Source organism: Acipenser ruthenus, chromosome 9, assembly GCF_902713425.1.
Source record: "Acipenser ruthenus chromosome 9, fAciRut3.2 maternal haplotype, whole genome shotgun sequence".
In the NCBI taxonomy this organism is placed as follows: Eukaryota; Metazoa; Chordata; class Actinopteri; order Acipenseriformes; family Acipenseridae; genus Acipenser; species Acipenser ruthenus.
Window position 1 is genome coordinate 7,201,715 of NC_081197.1, and position 24,896 is coordinate 7,226,610.

A 24,896-nucleotide genomic window follows, 5' to 3' on the forward strand; every position below is an offset into this window, starting at 1 on the left:
CGCTTCCCCACTGCTGCCTAACCTGTGATGCTTGGTTCCGTTCCTGCAGTGTCTCGTGACGTTACTCTACACAGCATCGGGGGAGCGCTTTCATTGCCAGCCCATGTGAATATTGCTGTCAGGCTTTAGATGGCGAGACCGGGGGTCTGTTAATTGTAATACCAAACCCACAGAGATGATCTGTGCGAAGAGGAACAGACGGAGATTAAATAGAAATATGATCCTCTGTCTCACAAGCTGGTTTGTGATTTGGCCATATCATAAATCTGAAAAGCCAATGGGTTAACCCAGTTCAGCAAAATATAAGCACCCTGATGTATGGCAGTTAGCACCAATCCAGGTTTTCTTGTGAGCATTTATGAGTGAGTAATGTACAAATGTTACAAGGTGGGTCTAATTTAAACTAAAACTAGGAATGGCTTAAACTTTTATGAATTAACTACATTATTACTGGTAGATTATTGGTGCTGCTGGCTGAGTTTTGTAGCATACTGGCTCTAGTATTTATTTTATAATAGTTGTCTGTTGTACGCTGCCTTGAAGTGTTTTATTCATGAAAGGTGCTCTCGATTATTGTATTGTGAGGGTGTCCTTGTTGCCCTTCACATCAGTTGAACTGGTAATTGGCCTCTGTTTGGGTACCATAAATCCTCAAAAACAATAGTAGAAAGCACATTGAAGCTAAGAAAAAGCCCTCCTGTCAAATCAATTTTCTGGAAGTAATCCTTTAAGCGCCTTGGGCATCCCTTCCAACAAAGTTGTACATCCTCCAGCCTTGCCCCTAGCAAGCGCTCCAGAGATCTGTGGCGCTTGGCTGCAGTTGTCCGTCTGCTTTTGTCTTTTTCTTGTGGCTTGACTTTGGTATTCCTGCTGTCTGAGGCAGGCTGAGGACCTGATACTGTAATTTTAGTTCTGTTTTGAATGTCTTTCGGTGCCAGAAGGCCATATTTTGCAAGACGTTAGAAATATATGGCTGAAACACTCACACAAACAATGCTTTGGGGATTTTAGGCCTAGTTCAGGACAAGGTAAAAGGGCTTATAAACAGTATTTGGTTAGATGAGACCCTGTTGAGAAACAGGAAGCCTGTGCTGTATCTTCACTGTCAGAAACTGCCCATATTGTGGGTTGTGGGTGGGAGTAAGCTGGCACTCTGTTAAACCAGGGCTTCCAAGTGTTATGGCCTGACATAACCGTAGATGACGCTGTCTGTCACAGAGATTTGTCAAATAAAATGATGAAAAATGACAACAGAGTAAACACAGAGAAACGTGCTTAACATTTCGGTGCAAATAAATCCTGCTTTGACAAACAATCCAGAATTAGTGGCTATTGATTTTAATTTTTTTTTTTTTTTGCTCAGTTATTCTAGTGTTTCTCTATGATTGTATACAATGTATTAGAGGTAGTTATTTGGAATATCAGAGTTCTAGGAATAACATGCATGTAAATATAAAAGGATTGTTACACTGTGCACATTCCTTGTAAACTCTGTAAATAAATCCTGTAAACAAACAAGCCTTCCATTTTCTGACCGTGTGAATTGCATTTTGGGGATTATTACAGTAATTGGAAAATGTAATTATGCTAACTTCATAATGCAAATTAATTGACTGATGGCTTCAAGTTAGTTAGCAAATGGCTACACTAATCCAGGTAATGTGTTACTTCTCTCAGTGCAAATTAGCATTCTATCATGCTTGCACCTCAGCGTGCGTGCATGGAAAGAGAGTTGATGTCAGAATTGATAGTTCTTTGAAAATAGTCAAAAGGATGAGAAGAAGATATAGACTTGCTCATTAATTTAAGTGTAAGAAATTTCAAATTGAGCAAAATAAAAACTCGGTGTGAGTAATCACCCTGACATGGTAAGTAGTCGGGTATCCCAATATCATAGCTCATTTGTGAAGGATATATAAAACCCGCCTCTAATTGCCAGTTTGTTTTTTTTTTTTTTTTTTTACTGTACATTTGCCTAGAATTAAACATCTGCAAAAGTTTAGTGTTCTCATTAAATCAGAAGCCATTGTGAAGCTCTGCAGTGCAGCTCAGAGCTAACAAAAGGTAAGAGCTCATGATGCGTTTACACTGAACCATGACATATTGTAAGACGGCAGTGTGTTTTATTTTTTTTGTTATTCACACTCGCTGATGTTGTCTATGTAAAATTAAAAAGCGATATTGTTTACGGAAGATGATGCATGACTGTACTCTGTGCCCTTCACGCACAATAAATGGTTGCCTGTCCACGGGGCTTTTCGTTAGCATAATAATGAGAACTTGCATATACCTGTATTGTTTAGGAAAGAAAGAAACACATACTTATTAAATGAAAACATGTTATCACAGGATTTTGATTTTATCTTATGTAAAATCTTCCAAGCCCGCGTGTTGTGGAAAAGTATTGATACACACTGTTACAAACACCCATATTCCCAATAATAATACTTAATGAAGGGTTCGGATTGGGGTTATCACTTTGCAGCATTGAAAATGTGTCTCTAGCAGCTACAGTAGTTAAAATGGCCTGTGATGCCGATGCTTTTACACTTGTTAGGTGACCATAATAAGGAGCAGGCTGGGGCTCTCGCTCTCCATTTTTCACCTTCTCCCTCTCCCCTGTTCTTTTTCCTTCTCCTTTCTTGCTCCTCTGTTATTCCTCTCCCTTCTCTATCTTGCTCTTACTTTCGCCTCTCTGTCACTCCCGCTGTGCACTTTCGCTTGCTTGCTCTCTCTCTCCCCCACCTCTGCTGTCTGCTGATTAGCCTCATTTCACCAGGCAGAGGAGGATGACTGGGGCTGGCCTGGAATGTTAATTTCTCTGTGGCCAGGATGATTTATGAGATGGCAGAGCCCCTGGCTCAGGAGACCGTGCTTGAGCACAAGCAGGAAGAGAATATTGCATCAGTGAGTTACTGCTGCTCAAATAAATTACATCTCAAAGACTTCCTTTGTGGTGGTGATTTTCCTTATGTGTTTTTTTTCTCTCTGTTTTAAAAATATATATTTTGATCTGTACTGAGCTGTATGGATAATAACAAGCTTTATTATTAACCCTTTCAGCACTGAATGTTATGCCACTAAAAAGAGCAGATACCCTGTATTTCTTGGTGTGTACTGCTCAATTACAGCATAGGACTGATTTTTATTTTTTTTTTTCCTGTTTTGTTGTTTTCATGCTGTCAGTCCTTGCTAAAGCACTTGTGAGTTTTACCACAGGAGATGTGCAGAGGGAGTCAGACGCTTCTTTCCTCCTCCAGTGTTGGATGCTGAGACCTGCTTTGTTCTGTCCCGTTGTGTTGCTGCTCTCCACACTCGCTCTCCCCGCTGCTTTTTGCACCTCATTAGCTATTTTCAGACTGTGCTGCCGGAGCCGTTTTCACCTCCTCCGGGGCTTCACCTCTGTGACAGTCTGCAAACTGTTCAGCACAGCGACCAGTCACTCGACTCTGTCTGCTTGAGATTTGAGGAAGCTGCAGCACTTTCTCTTCCCTTTCACCCACGCAGTGGGAGATATTGGCCTTAAATTTGATCTGAATCCTGAAATCATTTTAATTCGGTCACTGGGTCTAGGTAAAATGCGGCTCTGCTTTGGGTACCCACAGTACTGCCAAGTCGCCTTTTGTAGTTGCAGTGTGTAAAAAAAAAAAAAAAAAAAAAAGCATTTTCTTTTAATGTAATGAAAAAATGGCTGTATTTAGATTGTAACATGTTAGATGAGAAACAACAAATATTTAATCTTTTTTATATATGATTAAGTAGCTATTTGTGGGGTAGTAATTATTTACAGCACCCCACTGCGAGTCTCCTGTGTTGAAGTGAACCATAAAAATACTTTTGCACTGCTTTATACAAGGTTATTCCTGGGTACCTTCTGCTCTGTGGAATACAATATAATAATGCATACCTAGTACTGTGCCTCTTGCAGTAGAGGAGGATGCACATCACAAAAGACCAGTTTAAATGCCCACTACAGCAACAGGTGCAGGTGCATGCATATGTTTTAATATGGAAAGGGACAAACCAGTCAGAAGGAGTGTGTTTTATATTTCAGAAATAACTATGTAAACCCATGGATGCTGAAACTTCTGCAGAATTTAAAATAAGAATGGTGCACGAAACCAGCATTTGTAGAGAGCAAAGTGCCAATTCCACCCACTTGTATTTATTTTTGTAGATGGGGGAGGGATGGACACATTTTGAACTGTTATTTTGTGCACAGTACGGTGCATAGAAATGGTTTGAAACCTCAAATGCATCTGTTTGTTGTGTGAACAGAACTACAGAGCACTTTCAAGAACATGAGTATTGCAGCTCAACAAATAATTAGGTTTTTTTAATTGAGTTCTGTCTGGAAACAGATGGGCATAAATATAATTAAACTGCAATAAAAAAATAAGTCAAGGAAATCTCTGGTGATGAGCTATTGCTTCTGTTTAGTTGCGGGACATTGTGTTCCCACGTTATTATTTTTTAATTATGTTCCAGTGTTTTTTTGTTTTTTTCCCCCCCCCCAAGACATTGCTTTTCTAAGTAGGTTAACTGTGGAGTTCCCAGTAGTTTGCTGTTTTTTCCTTAGTTGTGGTTTTGCAGTGACATATTAGGTAGTGAAGGTGTACCGTAAGTCTGTAGAAATACTGTACCTCACTGTAGAGTTATCTAGAGAACAGCTTATCCAATTGTAATGTGGTTCAGACATTTATTGAATCTCAATCTGGAGGTAATTGCAGAACTCTGTATCTACCAATGTGTGTGTGCCACTCCTACTGTACATTTTTACACATCTGCTCAACCAATTCTCCTGCTGCGGTGGATTCTTTACCACAAGCTTGGGTTGACTGTAGACAATTTGTACTAATTTTGCTCAAAATGACTTTGCATCATTGTTGTGCATGTTTCTGTCCTGGCAGATCGCAGTGCATGTTTTTAGGTGTTATAGTGTAGGTTGGAAGAACTGAGTTTTTTAGGTGGTTTGCTATTGCTTGCTACAGGGACTGCTAATGATAGTCAGTTGGTAAGTGGCAATTTAAAACACTTGTCGGGAAATTAATGTATTGTCTTGGGGGTCTGGTGAGTGAAGAGAACAGAGGATGAAACGTTTCATTGCATTTCTTTTTCTCCAGTTAAACTGTCTAAACATGTGGCTATTTAACCTTCTTATTTAAGAAATACAAGTCCTCTTCAATTTGAGTTTTCTGTCAGTTGGGATTGATTCTTAGCATTCTATGTCTCGCATAGCATGTGAGGAAAGTTGGCTGTCAGTGAATTTCCTGAAAATAAGGATGGCAGCTTCTGTGCCACAAGGAATTCTGGGGATGGAAAATACAAATTGGCAATAAGAAGCAAGATAATTTTAAATAAATAAAATACATGTTGCCTTGTTGGTTTAAATATATACACCAGCTTGTTTAAGGTACAGTAGTAGTTGTTTTCTATATATAAGAAAAACATAATCTATGGTCTTGTATGTACAGAGAAATCCTGACGGCTGAATTGGTCAGAATGGTGGTTTAGATTTATAATGTTAGAGGCTGAAAAGCGGTTTCTCATTTTCTTTGTTTTCAGTCCTTTTTTTTTTTTTGTCTCTGCTATTTTGATGCTAAAAATCTCTAAAACCCAGCTGTGGTATAAAGGTAGCCAATGCGATTTTTTTCATTGGGCGACAAGATACTTTCGCAGCGACATGACCATACACACCGGAAGTGACACAGAGGCGATGCAACAGATTTGAAAACTGCCAGATCTATAAAACTGCTCAAATTGCTATTGACAAAACTATGATCAAGACTGGTACATATTCATCAACATGATGTGATTGAGTGCCTTCTCTGACGGTATTTGAACATATATGCTGTTCTCTGATTGGTCAATTCCCTAGTTGTTGCGCGACAAACCGCAAAAAAGTAGGATTTTATTTATTTCACGTCGCCGGTCTGTGGTGTGAAAGTATATGTTCTATTCATTTTGTCGCATCGCTGCACAGTTTCGCTTGTCGGATCGTGTCTGGTGGGTAGCAGCCTTAAATATCTGAAACCCAACTGTGGTGTAAATCTGTGAAACCCAGCTGTAGTGTAATACCCTCCCTGCAGTGATCTAGAGAAGTGCAACATTGATCTGTTTGAATTATCACAGAAAGAGAACTAAGGTCATTGATCTTTTTAAATTGTATGTAAATATCGCTGGAACTTCAGCAGTTAAAAGCTGCATTTTGTTTTGTGTATTTGGTCATAATGAAATATACTGGATTAGCATATGAAATATATGTTATGAATAGCTAATTTCAATAAGTTAAAAATAAATCAAATATCCTCAGTATATATTTTTTGTTCACATTTAGAATATTTATTTTTACATATTCAAACTTTTTCAAAATGCCTGTTTCTTTTTTAATTTTAACTTCAATTTTTAATTCTCAACTGCCTGGGGTTTGTCTTTGAATTAACTGTACTGTATGCCCTGAGCTGTGCTGTAATAGCTTGGGTTTAAACAAGAGATATTTGTCGTCTTTGTTTTTGTTCTTAACAAACACATACTAATGCAGGGACCACACAGTGTTTACCTTCATGCTTAGCAATCTCTTGTTGCCCCCCCATGTTTCCCTTTGTGAGGACTAGGAAGTAAGGTAATGGCTGAATTCAACAACCCACTTCCTATATTCTCAATAGTTATATTGAGATCTCAGATACAGTGCTGAGAATATATCTAAAAAGAAAGAAACACATGTAAAGGAAGAAAATGATTTCTGCCACTCTAATTGACTCGTTCCTGGAGGCTCCCTTAATAATTAGCATACCAGCTGAGAGACTGTTACTATGGTGCTAGATATTGATGAATCACAGTGGATGCAAGTGAATTAATTTAAACCTGCCTGAGGCAATTCTATATATATTGTTCATATTCTGGAGAGAAGGCATGATAAAATGTGACTTCTAAGGTAAAACTTCTAAGAAAATGCTACGTGGATGAAAGCCACTAGCCACAAAGGTTTGTCTACTTGACAATTTGGGCCTACTTAATAATAAATACCCTACATTGCTGTGTTAGAGATGATGATAAATGTGATGATAATCAATTCAGGTACCGTAAAGAAAGATTTCTTGCAGATAACATTTTAAAAAGCAGATGGACTCCTATGAGTTAAATAGAAGACTTTCATACATGTTCTCCTACAATTTTAAACTTCTGTTACACCATTTTTTTTAAAAAATCCAAATTTTAAATAGATAGCAAATATATCTTTTAGCATGGTCATTTAGTTTTCTAGGGTGTGTCTTGGTACAGTAGGTTGTATACCTTTTGGTGTTTTGGTGTGAAGTCACAACCATCATAGCTAGCACCAACCAGCACAGTGCCCGCACTAGTTCTGGATTCTCTCTCTCTCTCTCTCTCTCTCTCTCCTCTCTCTCTCTCTCTCTCTCTCTCTCTCTCTCTCTCTCTCTCTCTCTCTCTCTCTCTCTCTCTTTGTGTTTTTTAGCAAGTGGTACAAGCTAGAAATAAAAACTGACAACTGTTAGTCTGCCTCCTTCAGTGTAGTTGTATCCAGGGCTTGATAATTCTTCCAGTTATATAAAGAACAGTGTCACTAATGAGTGTTCTGTGGGAAGCGTATATGTTGAAGAAACGCGTGTGGGAGTCGTGTGAAACTTGTTGGTGAAGGTTTAATGTGGCTTTTTGTGCACCCGCTTTCTTTATGGGTCAATGTAAATGATCAGGCTCTGCTAGACTATAGTTTTAGCAAATAATAATCTAAATTGTTGACATTATAACCTGAAAGCCGAATGTTTGAGGCAGGAGGGTCATTAGAGTCTAAATGACCGCTGGTATAAACTACTACAAAATGTCAATTTGATTTACTAAGGTATGAAACTAACACATGTGAGTCTCTGTGTTTTAGTTTTAATTGTACTTTTTCAGTATGTATAATGCATGTCGGGCAGCTATTTAATTATTTCAATGGCACTGTGGTGTGTGCATATGTGGGAAAGGGCTTTGAACATCTTGATCATTTGATTCTGGCATATTGAACAGGATGTATTGAAATGTTCTTTGTGACTCGGCATGTAGGAACAGCTTAAGCTGCCATCCCTGCAGATTTACAGCAGTCTCACACAGTGGGACTTACTGAAGCATGCATTGTCAGCCCAGTCTGTTCTAATGGGGCTCCAAGCTAGGCTTCCTAAAACAGTCTATAGTCGATTAATAATATAGTGCATTATTGATCACATGTATGGAAGGGGACCATATGATGTGAATGAATGAATTCCCTTTTATTTGGGTGATCTTTTGAAATTGAATTTGATTTGACAAAAAAAAAAAAAAAAAAAACTCTGAAGACCTTTTGGCACACCTACAACAACCAAGGGTTGCTGGAGACGGCATGTTTGTATTTTATTTTATATACACTGTTTTGAATTTATTTGAAAGCATTTAGCTATACATGTACAGTATTGTTTACTAGCTAAAACGAGAAACAAAGTCCTGAATATTGCTGAGATTTCATGTAAAACTCGATTTGGAAAGCAAATGTGTGAGGTGGTTGATGGAAGCCCAATGCGAACATCTTCACTGCGGGTTTCCTGCTTTGTAAACATTTGTTTCCGTGATCTCTTTCCTCAAGAGGCTGGTCACGGGGGACTGCCTTGGTGATTTACACCAGGTAAGCCTGCCCCCTGAAACATGACCCTAACCTTTCACCTTTGATCTGCCCACAGAGGCACTCTCATTTATCTCTGCTGACGATTCTAGTCCATCGTTCTTTATTGTCAACACAATGGGCATGTAGATGCAGAAGAAGATAAAAGGGGTATAACATTAAAGGGGGGAATGGGGCAGGGGCTTCAAAAAGAATAAGGCAGTGAGGAAGATGATGATCTTCAGCTTATACTGTCTCTATGCAAAAAAAAAAAAAATAATTCTATCTAATCCCTGCGAGACGGTGCACCGCACTAAAGATACACAGATGGCATTGTATCACAGCTCAGATAAGGGATTTGAGGTTGGCAACAGTCTCTAACTTGGGGATAACTGGTGAGCGTGTTTTTTTTGCCCAGCAGGATTTCCAGCACATTTCAGAGGCACCCTGTCTGTCATATTAGTAGTTTTTACGTTGAGTGAAATTACAAGCCGGCTCCTTAATGGAGCGTCGCTCCGCTTCTCCTTTGTTCTCTTGAAGTGAAGCTGCTGTAACACCGAGCTACGTCCTTTACAGTGCAGTTCACGAAAAACAAAAGAAAAATCTTGAATCAGGACTGCTTGTGTTGAGCTCCTGAGTGGCGTATCCAGTAAAAGCACTCGCTAGAGTGCAGGATGCGCTCTATAGCGTGGATGTCGCGAGTTCGAATCCAGGCTATTCCACAGCCGACCGTGGACGGGAGCTCCCAGGGGGCAGCGCTCAATTGGCTGAGCGTCGCCCGGGGGGAGGGAGGGTTAGGTCGGCAAGGGTGCCCTCAGCTCACCGCGCACCAGCGACCCCTGTAGTCTGGCCGGGTGCCTGCGGGCTTGCCTGTAAGTTGCCCAGAGCTGCGTTGTCCTCTGACGCTGTAGCTCTGAGGCAGCTGCACGGTGAGTCTGCAGAGTGTAAAGAAGCGGGCGGCTGACGGCACACGCTTCGGAGGACAGCGTGTGTTCATCTTCGCCCCTCCTGAGTCAGCGCAGGGGTGGTAGCGGTGAGCTGAGCCAAAAAATAATTGTGCATTTCAAATTGGGGAGAAAATAATAAAAAAACTAATTGGCAATGACTAAATTAAAAAAAAGACTGCTTGTGTTGGTGTGCCTACATGTCATTTTAAAGAAGTATTTTGGGATTATTTTTAAAGCAAGTAATAGAGCTAAACTGCTGTGAATTTGCAACCTCAAAATAAACAATACATCAGATTAGGATCCAATAACCTAGAATATGTTTTATTTTGCACCGTGTCAGAAGAATTTGAATTAAGGGGATCTTTTGCCAACAGTGAGCACATTTTTTTATTTTATTTTTTTCTGACCTTGTAATGTAGAGGCTATGCTTGAACACTGATGAGTTTGCCTGAGGTGCTTTTCCTTTTGCAGAAAGCGTCGCGAGGAGCTCTTAATTAGGGCGCCTATTGTTTTGTGAGGGGTTTGTTTATTCAGTCATGTGATTTTCATTGCTTAGCAAGCAGCAGCATCAAATCTTAATACAGAAAAGCTGCAACTGTTGGATCCCACCAGTGCGCGTCTCTGCTGATGAGGGACTAGAAGTAAGGACTCGCTGTAACATTTTCCTGTAGATGTAATGGCAGGTTCGAGATGATCGTTCGTTTATTAAAAGCTCTAACAGTGTTCAGCCCGGTAGGTGGGCTGAGCTGAAGAGCTCTTCACTTTCTGAAATCAAGAAAAGAACATTTTAGCTCTCATCATGAATAGCTGAAAAAGCTGTCTTCAGAATTAACTGTCTTCCTTGCATATTAGTTGATAACCCAGAACACAAAACAATGGGCACGCCTTTGTGGACACAGATGTTAAAAGTGGCATCAATTTATAATTCATCAAGTATCAGAATGTACAAAACATCTGAATATGAATATTATGGCTCGGATTGCTTTATTTAATTTTCCTTTTATGTAAAAAAAAAAAAAAAAAAAATTCCTATTACATAGTGCTACTAAGTGGCTGAATAAGGTTATTAATTACAGCAATCATCAAAAGGGGAAAGTCAAATATGAAATACCTGTCTTCCTCTCTGTGGGTCCTGTCTGTACCTGGTTGTGATCTACCCAAGTTAACTGTAAACCAGAGCTGGGAAACATCCCTTTACTCTGACTGTTAGACCACACTGCCTCTCTGTTAACCGTTTCAAAGACCTTTTCTAAAACGTCTGCATGAAGTGACTCGCTTGTTTGTCTGTTGAATCAGGTGAAAAATGATTTCCTGAGTGATTACTCTCAAACTGAGTTCCTATTGTGGATTATTAAAAGAGCAGCAGACCACAGTGCCAAACCCTTTGCAAAGCAGAACTCCAGCCCGTAGAAATAAACATACACATGCTGCTATTCCTTGATCCAAGTTATCGACCTTGCCTAACAAGACTACATGCTAAAAATGAGTATGCACTAGTGAACATATTCTAGACAGAACACATAGGTGTAGCACTGTAGGGTATAGCATGGTTTGAAATATTCTGTTTTAATATTTAAAAAGAAAACTACAACCAATAAAATAAAAAGCAAAGGTGTATCCAACCAGAGATTTAACTAGTTTTACACAGACTGCAAGCTTTCTCAGTGTTTGTATGCTTGGCATGAGATTTACCTTAAGAATTTGAAATACACAACCCAGACGAGAAGACATTATGAGCACTTCTTCCACACTTCTAATTTCTGAGCAGGTACTGTCACCAATAAGGTTGTGCTCCTTACCAGTGAATCTGAAACCCAAGCAGGAGAGACTGATGTTGCATTAATTTAAAATGTTGAATCTGTCCGTGACCTTCATTTAGTGTTCATTTTTTAAAATAGATTTTATTTTAGCAAGATGAGTTTTATTATCCAGTATATTTCACATTGAGTACCGTAATGAAAGGTCACCCCCGCTGAATATAATTGAGAGGAGGGAGGTGAGCGGAGGAATAGATAGTTGTACTCTGACACAAAACATCAGGTTGCTGTGGAGTACAAAACGTTCATGTTGGATTGCCATAGGAAGGTTTGATTTCTGCATGACTAATTATTGAAAAGCATGTGTTTTGAAGTACGCTTTATTTTTGTGGACACAGCCTACCATCTTTAGAAGCACCCTCCCTTCCAATTTGCTATGGTTAGCTCTTTATAAAAAAATAATAATAATAAAGAAAATCCTAGAAAGAAATGTATCATCCTGAAGAACTAAGCAGGGTTTTTTTTTTTTTTTTTAGTTGGAAGATGTTACACATCATGAAGTCTCAATCGAAGCACTGTTTTCATAGGAATTCCAGTAAAGCCCCCTACACACCAGACAAGCAGAACTGCGCAACGATGCGACAAAATGAATAGAACCTATACTTTTGAGAAGTATCTTTCACACCACATGCGACGCAGGGGCGACACTGGAACGACGCGAAATAAATAGGATTGAATCCTATTTATTTATTTATTTATTTTACTTTTGTGCGACTGCTAGGGCATTGAGCAATCAGAACAGCTTCAATGGACCTGCTCCAGCAAGGGTACATCAGGATCCAAAATGACATATGAAAAAAAATGATACTAGCTGTGGAAAAATACCCAGTGTTTTGACAAAGATCATCACAATTATAAAGAAACCGTGATGAACGATAATATATGGGAGTCCGTTACGAACTGGATAAGCCTGGTATCTATGAGCTATTGCCATGTGTTGAAATACCGTCGGAGAAGACGCTCATAATTTCCACATCATGTTGACGAATACGAACCAGTCTTGGTCATAGTTTTGTCAAAAACAATTTGTAATAGTTTTATAGATGCGACCGATTTGAAAACTGCCGGATCTTGTCTGTGTCGCTTCAGGTGTGTGGTTATGTTGCTGCGAAAGTATCTTGTCGCCCAATGAAAAATCGCATAGTGTCTGGTGTGTAGCTGCCTTAAGTGTTGTCTCGTGCATGAAAGCTGGTGTACAATCAGTGGCAGAGATGTTTTTTCAATGACTATAAGATACTTATATAATAAAATAAAAAAAAAAGATTTAATTGTGTTGGCATAGTCTCAGTTTGATCATGACTGTTGACAAAGATGCTCTTAAAATACGAGGCATCTTCTGCTAACTTGCGTTCTTTATTTACTGTAAGAGAATGTCAGAAGTTGAATCACTGACCATGCTTGTTACTGTAATGAATTAGGATTGAGTTTAAACCAGAAACTGTTATCCCCTGTCTTAAATGCTCACTAAGGGGGAGTGTGTGTGTGTGGGTCGGTCTCCTGCGCAGAGTGTTTCAGAGTAGTGGGGGAAGCGTAGTGGTTCCCTGTGTTGTTGCCTTCAGGGCTACAGCTGTCTGTCCTCAGGAGCTGCAGTATCGGTGTACTCTCATTTAGCTCTGATCTCTGCAACAGAGTTGTATTTTCTTACTAAGCAAATTAAATGCAGTAATCCGTCGTGTATCCGCCTGTCACATATCCACCCTAACCGTTTATCCTCCAATGATCAAGCTCTTCAGCAATGCAAAATTGCTACAGGAAAGCGAGTTGTGCTTTATAATTGGGGGAAAAAATTAATCGTAGACCTATGCATTTTGCTACTGTGTAAATTACCCGACACTAATGCAAGTGTATACAGCACTGTGACAGGGACGTGTGCCTTTGTAAAAGCAGCTGGGACGCGTAACAGGAGGCGCGTTGCTAGGCAACCAATTGAGCAGGAAGGCTTGCCCAGTGCTGAGCTGATCGGCAGGTCCTGATTGGCTAGGGGGCGTGCCCGGGCAGCCTGCGTGCAGCTCGAGGCGATTGCACTGCCATGGCTACACAGACGGGTGCAGAGCAAGAGTGGTTTATTTACATCGAGGAGAGCATCCGCTCCAGCGGAAAACGACAACAAGGGATTTAGGGGAGCTTTCTAATAGTAAAAGCGGAATCTGAAAACAATAATTGTGTAAATATAGTAATTGTTACAGCTGTATATAATGGTTTTTTAAAACAGGATTCATTTATCCGAAGTCATGAAGCCGTTCTAAACTGGTGTTTGAATTATTTTAACAGTCTAGAAATGTTTAATGTATTTCATCGTTATTATGAATTCATAAAAATACAAAGAACAAAAGAAATGCGAAGGTTGTACTGAGGGATTGGAATGCCATTTTTTATGGCTTTGTGAATACGGCCCACTGTGAGCAGACCACTAGGGTAAGTGTACATAATAATATAAATCTGCCTTTATTCTTGTTTTAATGTAGCCAAGGAGAGCATGTTTGTTCTGCCGGAGTTAAATTTGTTAATCATAAACACAGCTGGGAAGCTAATCTTTCCACCAGAACTATTTTAATGATCAGATTAGTCCAACTGTGTTCTAGTGGCTTCATTTTGCTGCTTCAGTATAAAATCACACTTTCTTTATTCAGTTTTGCCAGGAGGTCTGGTGACGACTTCTTCACCCTACCAAGCCATATGCCGTATTCTACCCTTGCATCAAGGGTGTCTAAATAATAAATGAATGTTTTGCACTGCTTAATGGCTTGCATATGTTTCCAGGTAGTGAGATGCTCTCCTCTAAACGAGTTTGGAACTGCTGATGGCAGCACAATTGCATGGATGGATGCCTTTCCAAAGCAGAAAAGACTAGATTTGCTAAAATAAAAACAGTATTTAAATATTGATACCAATATACAGCATTGACTAATAGGGATCACAGTAACATCTGGAGTGGATCAGACTGCAGCTCTATGAATGGTGGTTTTATTTCCATTCGTGGTTTTTCTTGTTTACTTGTTTACTTTTACATGCATAATGGATTTTTGGCAGCTATTTGGCAAATAGAGGGTTGGTATTGTGATGATATTAAATGTTGTGATATTCATGCAGTTAGGTGAGAATTTTTCTGCAATCTGCCTAAACAAACAGGTACGTCGTTTTATAGCAATCTGCCGTGAGGTTCTCCTTCAACATGTGGTGCTGAAAAAACAGGTACACGTTTAAATGGCATTTTTATTGTAATGGTACCTGATCACACGATCAGGGTTCCTGTGCAGCCTACTAGGGGCGGACTGCTTCTGTCTGAGTTCTGCACTACTACAAAAATTAAAAAAACTGTATCGAAGTGGTGTTAGTCTGGTTTTCAGGACCTTTTAAAACACCTGACATGGTTCTTGGTCACCAGCAAGGTGCTTCCTGTAGCTGGTATGATAGGGGATACTTTACATTCCTGTGAAGTGGGTGAAACACACAACAGACTGCCAGACTGAGATTCAGCTTCTGAATGCTAATGGCCTCTGCTGTCAATTTTTTAAAGTTGGATGAGACCTAAGAATATGAAGTGGCTTCGGAGATTCAATATAAAAAAAAAATAGTGGATTGAAAATTACTGTGACTTTAGAGATTTAATACTGCAGTATATTTTATTATAATATAATAAATTCATACATTGATGTAATTTAATGTATCATTAGTGATGTATAAATCTTTAAGCAAGTCCATATTCCCTTATTAAATCAATAATTCTCAAAACCATGGAGAATAAGAAAAAAAACATTCTAAATGTTTAATTTGTCTCGGAAATAAATTAGCATAATAACATGGCACTTTTTTTTAATCTTATTTTAAAGAGCTTTGTACTGCACAAGCTGACAGGGTGATGGTAAACCAGTGGTGTCAGACATCTAGACAGCTTTTAGACATTTTATCTTTTTAATATTTTATGTGCTGCCTCCTCTCTCCCCCCCCCCCCCATTTATTGTTAACCCTTTTAAATAATTGAGTTGCCTTTTGACTTTGTATTGTGCGTGCAACATTGGGTAATGCTTTTTGGGTTAATACTGTATTTTTTGTCTGCTTTGTAATTTAGAGGCTAACAGATTAACTGCACTATTATTATTATTTATTTTCTTAGATGCCCTTATCCAGGGCGACTTACAATTGTTACAAGATACCACATTATTTTTTACATACAATTACATTATTTTTTACACATTTTTTACATACAATTACCCATTTATACAAGTTGGGTTTTTACTGGAGCAATCTAGGTAAAGTATCTTGCTCAAGGATACACCGGCAGTGTCCCCCACCTGGGATTGAACCCACAACCCTCCGTTCAAGAGTCCTGATTAACCGGTTTGTGTGAAAATTAGACATTGTGGACATTTGTATAAGCAACATAAATGCATGTAGTTGTTAATAACTGGAGATATTACTGCAAAATCTCACAATTAGGGAGACCCAATTACATACAGTACATACCTTTTAATTAACATTCAGCAATTCCAACATTCAAAAATCTTATGTAAAGGCTTAAAAAAATTTGATTTTACATTTCATATATAGATATATTTTTTAGCTGTAATTGTATTTTGCACATGCGTAATACCCATTTCTTTCTTGAATAGTTTCCCTGTCAACATGCTGTCCTGCTGCAATAGCCTCATGTGAATACACAGATGATTTTGTTATTAGTAGTGACAGATACCTTCCTCAGCTTGTTAAGACAGCATTATTTTCAGGAATGTTCCAGTCTTTTCATGTGTGTACAGAAGGAAGTTCTAGGTGAATAAGTGACGTGTGCCCTGTTTTGATACAGACTACCTACAGTGAATACCATCTGCCTCCCTGCTCCACACAGAGCGCAGCAGACCCCTTTACCAACGGCCCCCTCGTTTCCAGGAGTCTGCTCGTGTGTGTGTAAGCTTTCCACAGTGACTGCCCTTCGCTGGCTGTGAAAATAATTGCAGCGTGATATTGCGCTCGTCACAATGACTTCCTATTGTTCCGACTTGTGAGCGTGTTCAGTCGGCTTGCAGCACTTCCAGAGAATTCCCTGAGTGAAATGTATCCCGCTGTCTGGCACAAAGTTCGAAACAATCATTAAAACTGTATGCGTTCATCCCAAGCGTGTGACGTTTTGTTGCCTGTGGAAAGCGAACTTTGTTCCCAGTGGTGCAGTTACCAGTTGCTTTCCAGTACTGATTCTGTACAGGGGTCAAAGACAGAATGTGTCTTGATTTGTGAAAGTTTGATGTAGTAAATGTGAGGTGGATCTGCAACCAGACTTACACACACACGCACACACGCAGAGGTTAAAATGTGCTTACTGTTGTGACTTGGAGGCTTGGGGAAGATGAGAAGATTTTCCCCCCATTGTTCTCCTGAAGGCAGTGTGGTCCAGTGATTAAAGTCCAGGGCTTGTAACTCTTTTTCACTTTATTTCTACAGCTAACATTTTACAATAAATGGCTGCCGATCTTGGTTAACCCTGCGTCCTCAAAAACCCAAATTGTTTTCTAAAGCGCTTCTCTGCATTATGATGATTCATTTTCAACGCAGTGCTGAATATTTACTGCCTTGAGTTTCCCTGCCATAACAATGTCGTATTGATTACATTTCTGCTTGCTGGCGAAATGAAATCCGTTAACGGCAGAAGTGAAGCGTGCCCCAAGCGACTGCAGCTTCTACATGACTCTCCTGATTGACAAATAGGATTCGTAAAGCAGCTAGCACAGAAAACAAATGAAGTGCATAGTGCGTGATAGCTTTTTCTCGCAAGCAAATAAAGGAGATTGTTAGCTTCACTTTCAGAAAGCTTAAAAACTGCAGCAGTAGGGGGGAGGGAAAGAGCCTTAAATTAAAACTGTTTTCAATGATGGATACTGATTTATTTGCTCTCATTCAGGCATGAATTCGTAAGACAAGTGTGCGTGTGTATGTCGTGGTTATTTGTACTAGTTCCTGCTTGTTTAGCTCAAGGACTAAAAAAGGTCTTGGAGAAATAAACAGAAACAGTTATCTCCGTGATATCTCTTCAAAAAAGGTTGCGATCACCACAGATGCATGATATTGGACCTCTCCATCTCATACCATTATGTCAGTGTATCCCCTTTGTGTCTGATTTTTTTACAACAGATATATCGTTTAAAATGGAAATAAGCTAAAGTTGTAATGAAACTAAAAGTTTCTGTGTATGTATCATAGCTCCTGTCTTCTGGACATATGGAAGTAGTCTGCTTTCTAGTGGGGCTGGGTATCTTTATTATGGTAAGCAATGCTCTATTTAGGGTATTTAACTATAGATACATCTCTATGTTACTGAACAGTAATCAGTGTTTTATCTCTTCCAAAGTTCTCTAGAGACCTGCTTGTTGAGTCTCTAGAACTTCAGCTCTGCCCTCCCACTCCCCTTCCTTAAAATGCTGTTTTAAAGGTTGTTATATTTCTTTCATTTTGTAGGATATCCCGCTGGTTACCCAACAACTGCACCCACCTATACACCCAATCTTTACCCAACGGGCAGTCCTGGCTACCCCCAAGGTAAGTTCATTAGCATTCTGCTAAGCTAAAAATAATAGTCACGTATTGCATCACTTTACATTTTCCAGTATATATTCCGCAAATTATTGCGGTTCTCTTATTTGAAGAACTGTAGCTCACATGGTTGTCCATGGAAAAGGTCATGTGTTCTGCACATTTTGTGGACAAGAAAAAAGTGGGTTTAAAATAGGATTCTTACCGTGGAGTTTTTCAGCCATTATTTTGACTGTTGACTCCCTGAGAGTCCTATAGACCACAGAGAGTCCTCGATTTGAGAGTGAGGCTCTGGTGGGTTCAGAAACCTGCTGCACATGAAGTCAATTGATATTGTGGTGGGAGGATAAATTGGAGTGAAAATGAGTGACTGTTATAAGGCAAAATGCATGGTCTCACATTAAGAATAACTGAAAACTGTAAGTTGATGCAATTTATATGGCCAACATTGTTACATCTGCTTCTATAAATGTTTCTTAGTGTTACTGAACAGACTGTAAGGTTTAAAACACAATGCATGTTCCTGCTTTAAGTAGGCAGGTAGGCAAGATGAACCAATCAAAATGCTGTGCTTTGGGAGAGGCGTCAGGAACCAATGAAATGTTTCTGATTGAACAGGTTGGATTGAAGCCACTGGTGATGTAAGTTCAGAAGACATTTTGACCTGAAAACCCGACTCATAACCTATTTAATTTGGATTTATAACCAGGGATATGTTAATAGCAATCATGACTTATGTTGAAAAAGATATTGCAGGAATACGTACAACAAAGCAGAAAACTAGGGAAAGTAATGTGTTGCGTTTTAAACCCTACTGCCTGTTCAGTAACATTAAGTCGTTACCAACGGATCAAAATGGTAGGTTTTATTTTATTGTAACTTTCTGTCTTTAAGCCAACAATCTGCTTTCATAAATGTCCATTTATCAACAGTTATGTTAATACACGTTGCATTGTTTTGTCGGTAAGCTCACTACCCAGATAATTCCGAAACGAGCCTCGATTGCAGCTTGTACGGGACGGGTGTGAACACTGCATCATGTTAACGAGATCAAACAAACGTGACTTGGCAACGGCTCCGGGGCACTAGGCAGCTCTTTTACTTTCAACATGGATGTTCCACATTTCAGGGGTTTGTTCAAAATGTATTTCTGGTTGTTTATTTGTATGGGGGTGAAAGTAGTAAGTCCTAGCATGCTACACATTAGTGGAAAGGTCTTGTTAAAATGAAACCCAAACGTGTGGCACGGCTTCTTGGTGTGCAGGGGAGCTGTGCAGAAGTGGCTTTTTGGCCCATTGAGGCTCGTCCATTGATGGCACACCATTCCTAGTGTTTTTTCCGATGTTAGTTTATGGTAAGTCGTTGATATCTGACTAATGGCAAGCCCATGATTTGAATGTTGATGGGTTGAATCTACAGTACACAGATTTTAGTAAAATTATTTTATAGTGTTAATCTATACAATCTAACAGAGATAAGCAGATAACAACATGCCACGCTTCTCAAACCCCCACAAGCCATGAAAAGTCACCTGGCTTCTTGTCTCGTATCTCATTTCTCCTGTTATCTAGCTGGTTATCGGCAGCACATTTTAAACCAAGACCAAGCCTGTGAAAACCTCCCGCTCCCTCAGTCAAGTGGAAAGCTGCTGCTCCTTCTCATGCAGGAGACTTGTTCTGACCCAGCAGGCTTAGCTGCAGCATTAAAGGCTTGGTAACTTTGTGGGGATGGGAGAGACCTACAAGACAGGAAGGTTCTGATATTTTTTTTAATGTTGAAGTAATCAACATTTTACAAATTCCTTCCCAAAGGTTTGTCATAGTTATGCAGTGCCACATTTTTGTGTCTTACAGTACATGTAGCTGTTATCTTCAGTCTCACTATTACTCTCTATTAACTTTACGTTCTCCATTTATGAAGTTTTTTTTTTTTGGAAACCACTGGTTCCACAATATGGTTTGGGGAAGTGAGAGGTGGTGAACCAGAATCCTGCCCTCCAGGGCACTTTTATCAGGCCAGCCAGAGGCCGCGTCTACCACATGGACCGCTGAATGGTTCACAGAAGTGCAGACAGGGTCCTGATGCTGTTTCACAGTTTTTTTCTGACCCCTGCATGTAACTTCCTCATCACAAACATTCAATTGAGAGCCCTTTTTATATTCCCATCAGTCTTCAGGAAATCCATTTGTATTTTTCTAGCCCCCCCAGTTGAAATATCAAATGATAAATATGTCCCCTGGTTAAACTGGACTACATTCCTGCGTTTACAGCATTGTCACCACACATCTTTATATTTAGAAGAGCTTTAAATGAATAACCAGCCATTGAATACCAAGGGGTGGTTCAGAAAACCCTTTCTCTGGACTTCCTCCAAACTCCTCAAAGCTGGGCCGAGCGTGTGAATAACATTCTGGTGTGTTGCGGAAATTACAGTTCTGCCAACGCCGTTTTTTTATTTTTATTTTTATTTTACTTTCCTACTATTCTCAAAATAGAAGGAAAGTAACTTTTTCACTTTTTTTCACTATTGGTTGGTGTGCCATAAAAGTAAACGCAAAAAAAGGAGGCGGACAGGTTCAGTGTGATGCGAAGATTTAACAGTACAGTTCACATACAAGAGTAAGAAGTATAACCTCTGCTTTATTACCTGGGTGGATACTGATTTTCACAGCAGAAGAAAGTTCCTTCAGTGCCTTTCCCAATACACCTGCATCAAATATGCTGCATATGCCCCCTTGTGGTCGTATGTGTGTATCGGAGTATTATTTATTACTTACAACCGTTTTCTTTGTCGTCTTTTTTTTATCAGTATTTATTTTTTCTGTTTTAAGATCTTGTTGTATTAGAAGTATTTACTTAATCAGAATTGACATAAAAAAAAAAAATAAACCGAATAAATTATCAGCACGATAAAATAGGTACCCCTAATTATGTTCATAAAGCTAATGAGAGATAAATGCCAAAGACAAACCACAAAATCCATTTACAGTAATGCTTATTACTGCAGTAACGAGGTGTACTTTTCTGAGGTGCTGCGGTTCCTCCTTCACTTCTGTCTCCCAGATACAGACCAGGCTTTTAAACAGTCCTTGCTGTGCATGGTCTGCATTTTAAACCTGCTTCTGGGTCTTTCTGAAACATTTTGAATGAATAGAAACATCTAGGCATTTCTTGTGAGAAATAAAATGTATATTTAAAAGGAGTTGGGAGGATTTTTTTCGCAGTACATCTTTTTTTCTTTTAATTAGGGCACATCCTGTGCATAAATGAACCATTTTTTGGACTATTGGTGATTTCTGTAAAGCAAGTTTCCACATGTTGGTAAGATGACTCAGCTAGGATCCTGACAAAGATAGCAGACGAGAAAAATCAACCCAAAAACCTAAACTTGTTTGCCCTTATCGCCAGGAGCCAAGTTAGGTTTTTTATGTTAATAGAACTCAACAGTTTTGATGTTTTTCTCAAGGCAGCATTTCCATTTCCATCAACAGTTTGCATATAACCTCCTTTCCAGCTCACTTATAATTGTTTTTAAAGAGGTACTGTAACATCACATTGAAAATGACTCAACAAAATGAAATAGGTTTATATTATTAAAACCGTTGACTGCGGGTTTGTATAATTGTCTAGAAAAGTTTCATGCATAGAAAAATGTATTTAATGGATCGAAACATAAAAAAAGTGGAACACATTCCTTTGTAGAAATGTAAGGTTAAAATATATGATTTGCCTTGTTGCTTTTTCCTGATGAAGCCATTTGCCAAGCTTTTGTCTAATTGGTTAATGATTGGTTTATGAAGATTGACCTCTCTTGATGCTGTAAAGCTTTTGACGAGAACACTTATTGATTACACTAAGCTAATTAATAAGTGCTGTTAATAATAATAATAATTTTGGAATATGATGCAAGGTTCCTTGCTCGGCTCCCTGTAGATTTGAGTTCAGTATGTTTGTGGTTTAAGGCGTATCGCATGCATACAGTAGCTGTAACACCGGGTGAAGATGGATTCATGGCTGTTTCACTGCCTTCCTGTTGAAGTGCTGGCTGTCTTTTGTTCACAAAAATGTGAAATATCAGAACATTCGCATGGCTTTTCAGAGCCTTAACGTCACAGGCCTGTGCATTATTTTCAATCGATACAAATAAGCTTTCTTCTAGGATCGAACTAAACTCGTTTATAGTTTGAACTCCACAGTATGAGAGTATTGTTATTTATTTATTTTTTTAATCATTGACAAGAGGACTGGATTTCACATACCAGCACACTTTTCTGACTGGAAAGCAGTGAGGTGCTGCAGTAAGGTTCGTTTGTTAGTGTTTTAAAAGCCACGTTCCCTCATTTAATTCACTTTAGATCCTTCGTGTCATTGTAGAGTGGAAGCATGGAAAATAAATAAGGCGTGGGCAAATAACTAATTTTATATATTGATTCAGTAGGAAATATTTACATTTTTGCATATCTAAAAAAAAAAAAGTCATTACTAAAGCTATCAAGCCTGGTTGCGCTGTTTACAGGTCACCTCTTGCGTGTATGCTGTATAACATCCTTCTTCTGTTGTCTCTGCCTAAGCAGTGCTGCTGGTGAAGCAGGGCTGGCCGCAGACCTCAACCTCTGGTGCCACTGAGGGTTCCTATGACCTCCCAGTGGATGCTGGGACTGAGAACCGAACTTACCAAGCCTCTTCTGCTGCATTCAGTAAATATCTTTGTTTTTTTTATGGATTTTAACCCTGTGCGGGCTCAGTGTTGCATCTCAGAATCAGCTCTTCTGTTGCTATGGGACTATCCACAAGCCACAGCTTTATTCTAAAACAACTACAGCGATAAAACAGACCACACAAGGAATCAATGTAATTTCACGAATATAAGCGCATGTGCCCTTTTTCACAAGATTTGTTTCTCTCTTTGGTTTTGTGCAGATAAGCGCATTATTGCTGTTTTTGTAATGCCTTTGGGTTTGATCTGTGTTCTGCTCACCTCTTCTGCACATTGAGCTTATGTGCCTGTATGATAACAAGGTAACAAAGTAATTGCTTTAATAGGGGTCCTTAATGGCATGGGGTCCTGTATCGCTTTAACCTCATGCATTTTGAAAATGGCAACCAGAGATGGAAAGAGGGCTCTTGTAATTGCATAGCAGCTTGAGTCATTCTGCCTGGGTTTACTTTTGTTGTTCCACATACCTGACTTTCATTTTGTGGCTAGGAGATATACTGGGTTAACGTCAGTCCGTACTCCTAAAATAGACTCGAAGGAATCGGCCTATTAAAGGAGTGCTGACCAATGCTTCCATTTTATTACTGGTCTCCCTTTCATTATGCTGAGAATCTTTGCTGCTTTAATTATGATCATTTCAAATAGACTAGCGCTATAGATAAGGTAGTGCGTTTGTGGTATTCTTATCTGATTTGCAGCTAGATCACTGGAGTCAGTTTTAACTACAACACTTGAAATGACAAGTAACCAGGATCCAGTTGCAACTGTTGATTTAATATTGCTCGTGCTTAAAAGAAAATGGTCTTTTAAAACCTTGGTTAGCACTTTGTTAAAACTGGAAATGGCTCAAACTGTTAAACCAATGGGAGTTCAATTCAATCCCATCCATATTAGCCATTGTAATTGTTTTGCTTTTATGATGATCTATAAGGCACAGGGTAGGTGCAGTAAGTGTTTGTATTGAAATGGACTGGACAGAACTATAACGTTCTTTAATGTAATTTGACTCATTTTTTATTGAGTTAAAATACTGTATTTAGAGATCTTGGAATGTAGTGCTGAGAGCAAAAATGCTGTTATCCTGAATATGAATACTTTGTAAGTTATGAAAGCACAGCATCTGCATCCACGATATTTAAAAACTTGTGCATGTTTATTTGCTCCGAGCTGTCTGCCAGCTGCTTGACGATACATTTTTCAATTAAAAAAATAAGCATGGATGAATAAAGCTGATCTGGATTTGACCTACATTTTAGAAACTGGAAAAAAAATTGTTAGCAATGCCACTTTTCTTGGAGGATTAACAAAATGTGTTTTTGTGTTGCTGTTCACATTAAATGAAAATTTCATTAAAAGGAAAGGGGGAAAAAAAAACTTTTTTTTTGTTTAAAAAGCAGAAAGAAAAGGCTTTTGGCCGGCATGGTTTTTAGTAGGCCAAGTCTAATGAGCCGCACCTCTTCCACAGTGCTGTCCTTCCTCACCCTGTTGAGCTCATGTAAAGGTTTGTAATGCCAGTAACTGCTTATGCAGACGTGTATTTGGTGTAATGGGCTCACACCAACATTACAGCCAGTTAACATTTGATATTTCATTTCCATAGCATTTATGGAATTGTTGTGTTAAATAACGTGACTGCAATACAAAGCAGCTACTGAGCTTTACAATTTCCTGTTTGAATCATAACAACCCTAGGTTTACAAACTGAAGGACACCATAGGGTAAAGGTGTTCTTAATATTACTGTGGTGTCATCAGTATGCTTGTATTATTACCCAAGCACAATTGTACCAATTTGTACTTGCATGTATAAGATCTTGAAGATACATTTCCTGATTTCTGTAATACTATGTGGAAGAAAATAAAAATAAACACAACACAGGGATGTGTGCGGGTGTGTTGAACAGAATGGGGTTCAGACAGTCTCGCAGGAGCCCATTCCAGGCTTTTCTACCAGCTGAGAGCGCAGGGGTGTGAAGTGTGAGATGGATATTGCAATAGTTAAAAGCAGGAGTGCTAAGTCAGTGGAGGCCTAATGCAGTCACGTATTCCAAAGGGGCTGATGTCATGTTCATTTCACTTGTTTACGATGCACCCTCCCTCTGTGAGGCTAAAATGCACAAACTGCTACAACAGTTTTGCCTCCAAGGGAAATAAAGGAACGGTTATATTGAAGTTGATTGAGTGATTCGGGTTTAAGCGTAGGTAGAAAGCGTGCGACAATAAGTTAACAAGATACAGATACGCCTAACGCAGTTGGAGATAATC

At 39.2% G+C, this 24,896-nt stretch overlaps 1 protein-coding gene across 10 annotated transcripts in view; it reads left to right on the forward strand.

Moving 5' to 3' along the window:
• The window catches only part of LOC117405186 (protein FAM168A-like), a 62,223-nt gene that overhangs the window by 27,741 nt on the left and 9,586 nt on the right, over window positions 1–24,896 (forward strand). For 4 of the 10 annotated variants that reach the window (XM_059031009.1, XM_059031012.1, XM_059031011.1 and 1 more), the window contains 3 exons: window positions 17,586–17,648; window positions 17,841–17,921; window positions 22,490–22,612. In XM_059031009.1, the coding sequence (XP_058886992.1) occupies window positions 17,586–17,648; window positions 17,841–17,921; window positions 22,490–22,612 (267 nt within the window). The remainder of the gene's footprint in view (window positions 1–17,585; window positions 17,649–17,840; window positions 17,922–22,489; window positions 22,613–24,896) is intronic. The other 6 variants (XM_059031010.1, XM_059031017.1, XM_059031014.1 and 3 more) reach the window with 3 other exon arrangements.